Source organism: Pongo pygmaeus, chromosome 1, assembly GCF_028885625.2.
Source record: "Pongo pygmaeus isolate AG05252 chromosome 1, NHGRI_mPonPyg2-v2.0_pri, whole genome shotgun sequence".
NCBI classification, from domain to species: domain Eukaryota; kingdom Metazoa; phylum Chordata; class Mammalia; order Primates; family Hominidae; genus Pongo; species Pongo pygmaeus.
This window is the reverse complement of record NC_072373.2, coordinates 96,241,763-96,254,389: the sequence shown is the minus strand read 5'-3', so window position 1 is coordinate 96,254,389 and position 12,627 is coordinate 96,241,763. Positions and strand designations below refer to the sequence as shown.

General features: G+C 43.1%; 1 protein-coding gene across 2 annotated transcripts in view; it reads right to left on the bottom strand.

Annotated features, from left to right (window-relative positions):
- NUP210L (nucleoporin 210 like) overlaps window positions 1-12,627 on the bottom strand; it is a 163,136-nt gene that overhangs the window by 113,161 nt on the left and 37,348 nt on the right. For both annotated transcript variants that reach the window (XM_054461107.1, XM_054461097.1), the window contains exon 12: window positions 12,467-12,622. In XM_054461107.1, the coding sequence (XP_054317082.1) occupies window positions 12,467-12,622 (156 nt within the window). The remainder of the gene's footprint in view (window positions 1-12,466; window positions 12,623-12,627) is intronic.

The following is a 12,627-nucleotide window of genomic DNA, read 5'->3' as shown; positions in this document are numbered from 1 at the left end:
ATTTCAGGTCTTGGCTCCTGGATGGCATTTTTGGACCTGCCCTAGGCCAGAGGGGAGCCCACTTCACTGAAGGGAGAGACCCAGGCCTGGTAGCATTCACAAGCTGACTGAAGAGCCTTTGGACCTTTAATGAACATTGGTAGTAGCTAGTCAGTATTTGCCATGGGTCTGGGGCAGTGGTGGCCACAAGGAGAGACTCCTTCAGTTTGAACAAAGGGAAGTCAAGAATGAGAAGGGGGCCGGGTGTGGTGGCTTACGCCTGTAATCCCAACACTTTGGGAGGCCGAGATGGGTGGATCACTTGAGGCCAGGTGTTCGAGACAAGCCTGGCCAATATGGTGAAACCCCATCTCTACTAAAAATACAAAAATTACCCGGGCGTGGTGGTGCATGCCTGTACTCCCAGCTACTCGGAAGGCTGAGGCAGGGGAATCTCTCAAACCCAGGAGGCAGAGGTTGCAGTGAGCTGAGATCATGCCACTGCACTCCAGCCTGGGTGACAGAGTGAGACTCCATTCCAGAAAAATAAAGAAAGAAATAAATAAAAAGATTGAGAAGGGCTTTGTCTTGCAGCTTGGGTGCCAGCTTAGTCGCAGTAGAATAGAGCATCAGGTAGATTTCTAAGGTTCCTGACTCCAGGCCTTGGTTCCTGGATAGAATTTCTGAACCTGCTCTGGGCTGGTGAGGAACTTCCCATCCTGAAACAAAGGCCACAAGCCTGGCTGAATTTGCTACCCACTAACTGTACAGTCCTTGGGCCTTGAGTGAACACTGGCAGTAACCAGGCAGTGGTCACTGAAGGACTTGGGCAGGACCCAGTGCTATGCTAGCTTTGGGTCTGACCCAGTGCAGTCCTAGTGGTGGTGGCCACAGAGGGGATACACAGAGGGGTGTGTATCCCCACCCCCAGCTCCAGACAGCTTAGCATGGAGAGAGAGAGACTCTGTTTGTTTGGGCAAAAGAAAGAGAAGGAACAAGAGTCTGCCTGGTAATCCAGGGAATTCTCCCGGATCTCACCTAAGACCACCAAAGCAGTACCTCTACAAGTCTGCAAGAGTCACAGCTTTACTGGGCTTGGGGTGCCACCCAATGCAGATATGTACTGCAGTGACCAAAGACTTAGATCACAACACTCAATTCTCTTTGAATACTTGGAAAGCCTTCCCAAGAAGGATGGGTACAAACAAGCACATTGTTCAAAGACTACAATTAATACCTAACTTTTCAATGCCCAGACATCAATGAACATCCACAAAGATCAAGACCGTACAGGAAAACATGGCCTAAATAAGGCACCAGTGACCAATCCTGGAGTGACAGAGCTATATGACCTTACAGACAAAGAGTTCAAAACAGCTGTTTTGCAGAAGTTCAACAAAATTTAAGAGAAGGATTTCAGAATCCTATCAGACAAATATAACAAAGATATTGAAATAATTTTAAAAAGCAGAAATCCTGGAGCTGAAAAATTCAATTAACATATTAAAGAAATCCCAGCACTTTGGGAGGCCAAGGCAGGCAGATAACGAGATCAGGAGATCGAGACCATCCTGGCTAACACGGTGAAACCCCGTCTCTACTAAAAATACAAAAATTAGCCGGGCATGTTGGTGGGCGCCTGTAGCCCCAGCTACTTGGGAGGCTGAGGCAGGAGAATGGCGTGAACCCGGGAGGTGGAGCTTGCAGTGAGCTGAGATTGCACCACTGCACTCCAGCCTGGGCAACAGAGTGAGACTCCGTCTCAAAAAAAAAAAAAAATGCTAAAGAATGCATCAGTCTCTCAACAGCAGAACTGATGAAGCAAAAGAAAGAATTAGTGAGCTTGAGGACAGGTTATTTGAAAATACAGTCATGGGCCAAGTGCAGTGGCTCACACCTGTAATCCCAGCACTTTGGGAGGCCAAGGTGGGTCGATTACCCAAGGCCAGGAGTTTGAGACCAGCCTGGCCAACACAGTGAAAGCCTGTCTCTACTAAAAACAGAAAGAATAAGCTGGGCATGGTGGCGCATGCTATAATCCCAGCTACTTGGGAGGCTGAGGCATGAAAATCACTTGAACCTAGGAGGTGGAGGTTGCAGTGAGCAGAGATCATGCCACTGCACTTCAGCCTGGGTGACAGAGTGAGATGTGGCCTCAAAAAAATAGAAAAGAAAGAAAATACAGTTAGCGGAGACTAAAGAAAAAAATAATAGAAAAGAATGAAGATCTAGAAAATGGCCACAAAATGGCAAATCTAAGAGCTACTGGCCTTAAAGAGGAGGTAAAGAAAGAGGTTTAAACTACTGATACCTTGAGTAGAAAGACTAAAAGAAGAACCTATAAAAAGGAATAACTACAACAACTATTCAAGACATAGACAGTATAAGATATAAATAGAAACAACACAAAGTTAAAAGGCAGGGGAATGAAATTAAAGTGTAGAAGTTTTTGTTTTTGTTTTTGTTTTGAGATGGAGTCTTGCTCTGTCACTCAGGCTGGAGTGCAGTGGTGTAATCTCAGCTCACTGCAACCTCCACCTCCTAGGTTCAAGCAATTCTCCTGCCTCAGCCTCATGAGTAGCTGGGATCACAGGCATGCACCACCACACCCGGCTAATTTTTGTATTTTTAGTAGAGACAGGGTTTCATCATGTTGGCCAGGCTGGTCTCGAACTCCTTATCTTAGGTGATCTAAGGTCATCCACCCACCTCGGCATCCCAAAGTGCTGGGATTACAGGCGTGAGCCACTGCAACCAGCCTAGAGTTTTGATTAGTTTTCTCTTTGCTAATTTGTTAGTTTGTTTATGCAATCAGTGTTAAGATGTCATCAGTTTAAAATAATGAGTTATAAGATCTTATTTGCAAACGTCATGTCATGGTAACCTGACAAAAATAAAACACAAGAAATTAAAACATACCACCAGAGAAAATCACCTTCACAAAAAGAAAGGCAGGAAGGAAGGACAGAAGGAAGAGAAGACCACAAAACAACCAGAAAACAAATTAAAAATGGCAGGAGTAAGTTCTTATTTATCAATAACAACATTGAATGTAAATGGACTAAACTCTCCAATCAAAAAAGATAGAGTGACTGAATAGATTTTTTTAAAAATGGCTGAGCACAGTGGCTCAAGCCTATAGTCCCAGCACTTTGGGAGGCCAAGGCAGGCGGATCACCTGAGATTGGCAGTTCAAGACCAGCCTGACCAACATGGAGAAACCCCGTCTCTACTAAAAATACAAAATTAGCTGGGCATGGTAGCACATGCCTGTAATCCCAGCTACTCGGGAGGCTGAGGCAGGAGAATTCCTTGAACCTGGGAGGCAGAGGTTGCGGTGAGCTGAGATCACGCCATTGCACTCCAGCCTGGGCAACAAGAGTGAAACTCCATCTCAAAAACAAAAACAAAAACAAAAACAAAAACCCAACAATCTGTTGCCTACAAGAAACATGCTTCACCTATAAAGACACACGTAGACTGAAAATAAAGAGATGGAAAAAGATTCCATGCCAATGGAAACCAAAAAAGAGCAAGAATAGCTATGCTTATATCAGACAAAATAGATTTCAGGACAAACTATAAAAAGAGAAAAAGAAGGCCATTATGTAATGATAAAGGGGTCAATTCAGCAAGAGGATATAACAATTATAAATATATATACACCCAATACTGGAGGACCCAGATGTATAAGGCAAATATTATTAGAGCTTAATAGAGCTATAGACCTCACTACCTTAATAGCTGGAGACTTCAACACCGTATTTTCAGCAATGAACAGATTATCCAGACAGATAATCAATAAAGAAACATCAAACTTAGTCTACGATGTAGACCAAAAGGATCTAATAGATATTTACAGGACTTTTCATTCAATGGCTGCAGAATACACATTCATCTCCTCAGCAAGAATGAGTGTTCTTGATCATATTCAGGAATAGACTATGTTAGGCCCAAAACAATTCTTCAAAAATTCAAAAAAATTGAAACTGTCAAATATCCTCTCTGACTACAGTGGACTAACACTAGAAATCAGTTAACAAGATGAATTTTGGAAACTATACAAACACATTGAAATTAAACAATTTGCTCCTGAATGACCAGCATATCAATGAAGAAATTAAGAAGATTTTAAAATTTATTGAAAAAAATGAAAACGAAAACACAACATAACAAAACCTATGAGATACAGTGAAAGCAGTACTAAGAGGAAAGTTTATAGTAATGAATACCTACATCAAAAAAGTAGAGGCCGGGCACAGTGGCTCACACCTGTAATCCCTGCATTTTGGGAGGCTGAGGCAGGTGGATCACCTGAGGTCAGGAGTTTCAGACCAGCCTGGCCAACATGATGAAACCCCATCTCTAACAAAAATACAAAAAATTAGCAGGGCATGGAAGCGTGCACCTGTAATCCCAGCTACTCAGGAGGCTGAGGCAGGAGAATCACTTGAACCCGGGAGGCACAGGTTGCAGTGAGCTGAGATCACGCCACTGCACTCCAGCCTGGGAAACAAGAGCAAAACTCTGTCTCAAAAAAAAAGTAGAGAAACTTGAAAAAAACAACCCAATGTTGTATTTTTTTTTTTTGACAGTCTTGCTCTGTTGCCAGGCCAGAGTGCTGTGGTGCGATCTCAGCTCACTGCAACCTCCGCCTCCTGGGTTCAAGCGATTCTCCTGCCTCAGCCTCCTGAGTAGCTGGGATTACAGGGGCACGCCACCATGCCTGGCTAATTTTTGTATTTTTAGTAGAGACAGGGTTTCACCATGTTGGTCAGGATGGTCTCAATCTCTTGACCTTGTGATCCACCTACCTCGGCCTCCCAAAGTGCTGGGATTACAGGTGTGAGCCACCGCGCCCGGCCGAAGTATCTTAAAGAACTGGAAAAGTTGGCTGGACACGGTGGTTCATGTCTGTAATCCCAATACTTTTGGAGGCTGAGGCAGGTGGATTGCTTGAGCCCAGGAGTTCAAGACCAGCCTGAACAACATGGTGAAACTTGTCTCTACAAAAAACATAAAAATTAGCTGGTTTGGTGGTGTTCACCTGTATTCCCAGCTACTTGGGAGGCTGAGGAGGGAAGATAACTTGGGCCTGGGAGGTAGTGGCTACAGTGAGCTGTGATCTCACCACTGTACTCCAGCCTGGGCAACAGAGCAAGACCTTGCCTGAAAAAAAAGAAAAACAAATCTACAAAAGCAAGAGCAAACCAAAGCCAAAATTAGTAGAAGAAATAATAAAGATCAGAGCAGAAATAAATGAAATGACAAAAAATACAAAAGATCAACAAAAGGAAGAGTTGGTTTTCTGAAAATAAAAAAATAAAAAAATAAAAAGAGAGAGAGAGAGATGACCCAAATAAGTAAAATCTGGCTGGGCGCGGTGGCTCATGCCTGTAATCCCACCACTTTGGGAGGCCGAGGCTGGGAAATCACCTCAGGTCAGGAGTTTGAGACCAGCCTGGCCAACATGGTGAAACCCATCTCTACTAAATAATACAAAAACTAGCCAGGTGTGGTGGCAGGTGCCTATAATCCCAGCTACTCGAGAGGCTGAGGCATGAGAATCACTTGAACCCAGGAGGCAGAGGTTGCAGTGAGCCCAGATCGCACCACTGCACTCCAGCCTGGGCGATACAGTGAGACTCAGTCTCAAAAACTAGATAAATAAATAAAATAAATAAATAATAAATAATAAAAGTAAAATCTGAGATGGAAAAGAAGATATTACAACCAATACCACAGAAATTCAAAGGATCATTAGGGGCTACTATGAGCAATCATATGCCAATAAATTGGAAAACCTAGAAGAAATGGATAAATTCCTAGACATATACAACCTACCAAGATTGAACTATGTCTGAAAAGACTAATAACAAGTAATGAGATCGAAGCTGCAATAAAAGTCTCCCAGCAAAACAAAGCCCAGGACTTGACAGATTCATGGCTAAATTTTACCAAACATTTAAAAAAGAACTAATTCTAATCCTACTCAAAGTATTTTGAAAAACAGAGAAGAGAATACGTCCAAATTCATTCTATGTGGCCAGTATTACCCTGATACAAAAACCAGACAAAGACATATCAAAAAAAAACAAAAAAAACAAAACTACAGGCCAATCAATATCCCTGATGAACATGATGGAAAAACTCTTGACAAAATATTAGCAAACCAAATTCAACAACACTTTTTTTTGTTTTGTTTTGTTTTTTCAGGCGGAGTCTCACTCTGTTGCCCAGGCTGGAGTGCAATGGTGCGATCTTGGCTCACTGCAACCTCTGCCTCCCAGGTTTAAGCAATTCTCCTGCCTCAACCTCCCAAGTAGCTGGGATTACAGATGCGCACCACCACACCGACTAATTTTTTGTATTTTTAGTAGAGAAGGGGTTTCACCATGTTGGCCAGGATGGTCTCAATCTCTTGACCTTGTGATCTGCCTGCCTCGGCATCTCAAAGTGCTGGGATTACAGGCTTGAGCCACTGCGCCTGGCCTCAACAACACATTTTTTAAAAAAATCATTAATGGCCAGACACAGTTGCTCACTCCTGTAATCCTAACACTTCGGGAGGCTGAGGTGTGAGGATTGCTTGAGCCCCGGAGGCCAAGTCTGCAGTGAGCCATGTTCCTGCCACTGCATTCAAGCCTGGGTGACAGAGCAAGAACTTGTCTCTAAAAAAACATTGCCAAAATAACTAAAATAGTATAACTGGAATGTTTGCAACACAAAGAAAGGATAAATTCTTGAGGTGATGTGATGGATACTCTGTTTACCCTGATGTGACTATTATGCATTGTATGGCCATATCAAAATATCTCATGTATCCCATAAATATATACACCTACCATGTACACCTAAAGATTACAAATTACAGCACTTTGGGAGGCCAAGGCAGGAAGATCGCTTGAGCCCAGGAGTTCAAGCCCAGCCTGGGCAATATAGGGAGACCCTGTCTCTAAAAAAAGTTTAAAAATTAGCTGAGTATGGTGGTATACATCTGTAGTCCCAGCTACTTGAAAAGCTCAGGTGGGAGGATCGGATGCAACCGGGAGGCGGAGGTTGCAGTGAGCTGAGGTTGCATCACTGCACTCCAGCATGGGCAACAGAGTGAGATCCTGTCTGGAAAAAAAAAAAAGGCCAGGCGCAGTGGCTCATGGCTATAATCCCAACACTTTGGGAGGACAAAGCAGGTGGATCACCTGAGGTCAGGAGTTTGAGGCAAGCCTGGCCAACATGGTGAAACCCTGTCTCTATTAAAAATACAAAAATTAGCTGGGCATGGTGGTGCATGCCTGTAGTCTCAGCTACTTCGGAGGCTGAGGCAGGAGGGTTGCTTGAGCCCAGGAGATGGAGGTTGTAATGAGCTGAGAGTGTACCACTGATTTAAAACTGTTAAGAAAAAGAAGAAATCATTCCTTAAATATTTACATACACACGAACATATATAAACACATTATATATATGTTATTTACTATTATACACAATGTAATGGTCCAGGTCTCTTCTATATACGCACACACACACATATACACACCCACAAGGTACTAAACATGTCACTCTACATTTTTAAATTTATTGATCTCTTTAAAGCATCTAACTCCATATAGGAGGGGTCTGGCAAACTACGGCCTGTATACAACCTGTTTTTGTATAATGAGCTAAGAACAGTTTTTACATTTTTAAAAGGTTGTAAAATAAAACAATAAAAACCACAAAAAGGAATATGAGATAGTGACTATATGTGGCCTGTAAAGACTAATGTATTAGGCCAGGCGTGGTGGCTCACGCCTGTAATCCCAGCATTTTGGGAGGCCGAGGCAGGCAGATCACAAGGTCAGGAGTTCGAGACCAGCCTGGCCAATATGGTGAAACCCCGTCTCTACTAAAAATACAAAAATTAGCCGGGTGTGGTGGCACGTGCCTGTAATCCCAGCTACTCAGGAGGCTGAAGCAGGAGGATCGCTTGAACCTGGGAGGTGGAGGTTGCAGTGAGCTGAGATCTCACCACCGCACTCCAGCCTGGACAACAGAGCAAGACTCCGTCTCAAAAAAAAAAAAAAAAAAAAAAAGCTGGGTGTGGTGGCTCACACCTGTAATCCCAGCACTTTGGGAGGCCGAGGTGGGCAGATCACGAGGTCAGGAGATCGAGACCATCCTGGCTAACATGGTGAAACCCCATCTCTACTAAAAATACAAAAAAATTAGCTGGGCGTGGTGGCGGACGCCTGCAGTCTCAGCTACTCAGGAGGCTGAGGCAGGAGAATGGCGTGAACCCGGGAGGTGGAGCTTGCAGTGAGCCAAGATGGCACCACTGCACTCCAGCCTGGCTGATAGAGACTCTATCTCAAAAAAAAAAAAAAAAAAAAAAAAAGACTAATGTATTTACTATTTGGCTCTTTACAGAAAAAGTTTGCCAACCTTTGACTTAGAGCACTTCCTCTTTCTTGGTATCTTTTAAAAATATCTTTTGGCCGGGTGTGGTGGCTCATGCCTATAATCCCAGCACTTTGGGAGGCCAAGGCAGGAGGATCCCTTGAGTCCAGGAATTTGAGACCAGCCTGGGCAACATGGCGAGACCTCATTGCTACAAAAACAAAAATAAAACATTAGACCAGGTGTGGTGGCTCATACCTGTAATCCCAGCACCTTGGAAGACCGAGGCGGGCAGATCACCTGAGTTCAGAAGTTCAAGACCAGCCTGGCCAACATGGTGAAACCCCATCTCTACTAAAAATACAAAAATTAGCTGGGCGTGGTGGCGGGCGCCTGTAATCCCAGCTACTCGGGAGGCTGAGGCAGGAGAATTGCTTGAACTGCAGAGGTGGAGGTTGCAATGAGCCAAGATCGCACCACTGCACTCCAGCCTGGGCAACAGAGCAAGATTCCGTCTCAAAAAAAAAAAAAATTTGCCAGGCGTAGTGGTACACGCCTGTAGTCCCAGCTACTTGGAAGGCTGAGATGGGAGGATTGCTTGAGGTCAAGGCTGGAGTAGGCCATGATCATGCCACTGCATTGAGCCTGGGCAACAGAAACCCCATCTCAAAAATTAATAAATAAAATAAAATAAAATATCTTTTATTTTGTCATTTTTGCCACTTTCTGTGTTTCTTCTGCTAGTTCTTCTTCCTCTGCTTATGTTTCTTAAAGTGACATTTACATTACACAGGATCCATATGTTCTTCCTGGGAAACCTTATGCAGTCCCAAAGCTTCAGTGATTAACCATATGCAAACTCTCCAGCACTAATCTTTCAGTTGAACTTCAGACCCCTATTTCCAATTAAAAACATCCACTTAGATGCTCCAAAGGTGAATTACGCTAAATGTATCCAAAACTAAATTCATCATCTTTTCCATTTTTTTGTATTTTCTTTTCTTTTTTTAAAGACGGGGTCTCACTCTTGCCTAAGCTAGAGTGCAGAGGCGTGATCATAGTTCACCGCAACCTCAAACTCCTGGCCTCAAGCGATCCTCCTGCCTCAGTAGCTAGGTCTACAGGCATGTGCCACTACGCCTGGTTAATTTTTTTTTTTTAAGAGATGGGGGTCTTGCTTTGTTGTCCAGGCTGGTCTCGAACTCCTGGCCTCAAGCCATCCTCCTGCCTTGGCCACCCAAAGGTGTTGGGATTACAGGTGTGAGCCACCACTCCCCGCCTCTTGTATTTTCTATCCACGCCGCTGGCAAAGTGAGAAACCTCCACATCATCTCTGTGACTTTAAATGTTTAACTCTTCCCTGCTCAATCAAATCTAATCGAGTTTACCTGTTAAAAAAGATTCTCATTTGGTCCATTTCCTGCTATTCCCAATACCATCTCACTAGTTCAAGCTTAACTGAAGTTTTTACCTTCACTTTCTCCCTTCAATCCATTCTAATCTATTAGTCTATGGCACCAGCAAGTATCTTTTGTTTTTTAGTATGATGGCAGTTATTGTCTGATTATAAAAATAATTAGATATCTTTCAGAACAGAGACTTTACCATACCATTGACCTGTTAAAAGCCTGTATTGGTTCCCCATTGTCTACAGCAAGGATTGGCAAAGCTTTCTGTAAAGAGCTAGACAGTAAACATTTTAGACTTATTGAGGCTACACAGTCTCTGTGGTAACTACTAACTCAGCAGTTGTGGCTTGAAAGCAGCCACAGACAATATGTAAATGAATGGGAGTAGCTGTGTTCTGATAAAAGTTTATTTACCAAATAAGGAAGCACTCTAAATTTGACCGTTGGGCCTTACTTTTTTTTATTCCATCCTCCAAAAGTCTTATTCAAGTTCCCACCTCTTTCATAATAGTCTCTGATAGTCCCATACACAAGGATTTCTCTTTTACAAACTAACAGCACTTACTGTACAATTCAAGTAGTTCTCAGTCATACAGGGCTTTAAATATCTCACATATCATTTTCTTAAAATGTTATTTGACTTTTTTCATGTCAATATATCTTCCTAGTTATACTTTAAATACTTTAAGATAGGGATCATGTGTTATGTATCTCTGGATGTCCAAAAATACCTACGAGATAATAAATGTTCACTGAGGGATGGCAAACTATTAAGTCCTACAGAGAACAGCAACATATATTAAAAATGGGGCTGGGGCTGGGCTCGGTGGCTCATGCCTGTAATCCCACCACTTTGGAAGGCCGGGGTGGATGGATCACTTGAGGCCAGGAGTTCGAGATCAGCCTGGCCATAATGGTGAAACCCCGTCTCTATTGAAAATACAAAAAATTAGGCTGGGCGCGGTGGCTCATGCCTGTAATCCCAGCACTTTGGGAGGCTGAAGTGGGTGGATCACGAGATCAGGAGATAGAGACCAGCCTGGCTAGCACGGTGAAATCCCATCTCTACTAAAAATACAAAAAATTGGCCGGGCATGGTGGCACATGCCTGTAGTCCCAGCTACTCAGGAGGCTGAGGCAGGAGAATGGGGTGAACCTGGGAGGCGGAGCTTGCAGTGAGCCAAGATCGCACCACTGTACTCCAGCCTTGGCGACAGAGCGAGACTCCATCTCAAAAAAAAAAAATTAGTTGGGTGTGTTGGCGGGTGCCTGTAGTCCCAGCTACTCAGCAGGCTGAGGCAGGAGAATTGCTTGAACCTGAAAGGCAGAGGTTGCAGTGAGCTGAGATCATGCCACTGCACTCCAGCCTGGGCAACAGAGTGAGACTCCATCTCAGGGAAAAAAAAAAATGGGGCTGGGTACAGTGGTTTACAGCTGTAATCCTTGCACTTTGGAAGGCCAAGACAGGAGGATCACTTGAGGCCAGGAGTTTGGGACCAGCCTGGGCAACACAGTGAGACCCTGTCTCTACAAAAATAATAAATTAACTGTGTGGGGTGGTGCATATCTGTAGTCCTAGCTACTTGGGAGGCCAAGGTGGGAGGACTGCTTGAGTCTAGGAGTTTGAGGCTGCAGTGAGCTATGATCATGCCATTGCCCTCCAGTCTGGGCAACAGAGCAAGATTCAGTCTCAAAAACAGAAAAAAATAAAGGAGAAAAATAGGAAAATGGTTACATAATATACTAGAAAAGAGTTTTCAATCTTTTAGTAACAGATTGACAAACTAAAATATGACACTAGAGATAAAGTTACTATAAAGGCCATTTAAAAATCATATGTGTAACTATAACAAAAAAGTTAACATTAATTAAATATTAAATATATGCCAAGCACTGGAGTAAACACTATCTCATTTAATCCTGACAACAAAGACTATACTTTCAGTGATCATTTGTATAGTTCATTACAAGGGAAGTTTCTCTGAACTTGTAGAGCACTGTAACAAATGCTCAAAATGTTACCTATTACTGTTTTCAGTTTTACATGTGTTTTTATAATTAGTATAATAAATACAGAATGCATTTCATCATTTTTTTCCTCAAATTTTCAAGTTAAAAACATTTTTCAATAATTCTGATAATAACCTTTGAGGTGGATACTAACATCATCCTATGAGGAAACAAACATAGATGTTAAATAAGTGACTATTAAGTGAAGCAAGATTCAACCTTGTTATAGAAATATTTTAAAAATATATATTTCTGGCTGGGTGCAGTGGCTTATGCCTGTAATCCCAGCACTTTGGGAGGCCGAGGCAGGCGGATCACCTGAGGTCAGGAGTTTGACACCAGCCTGGCCAACATGGAGAAACCCCACCTCTACTAAAAATACAAAAATTAGCCAGGTGTGGTAGTTGGCACCTGTAATCCCAGCTATTCAGGAGGCTGAGGCAGGAGAATTACTTGAACCCGGGAGGCAGAGGTTGCAGTGAGTGAGCTGAGATCTTGCCACTGCACTGCAGCCTGGGAAACAGAGCGACATTCTGTCTCCAAAAAAAAAAAAAAAAAAAAAGTATTTCTAGACTGAATGTGAGTAATATTTTTAAATAGCCATGTTGGGCTCTTTTTTTAAAGTGTGTTAATTACTTAAGTTTAGACAGTAGTGTTGTCGGGGTAATAAGAAGACTATCTGGAGAGTCGTTTACCTTAATTTCTCCGTATCGAAAGGGATTTTGTACATCTCGGGCCAAAACAGTACTATTCCCCCTGACCTGACCTGCAGTCACCACTCCTTTCGTGGTTACTATGACCACTGTTTCATTAGAAGAAGTCCAGGTAAAGTTGCCACTGCCACCCTCCACCTGTG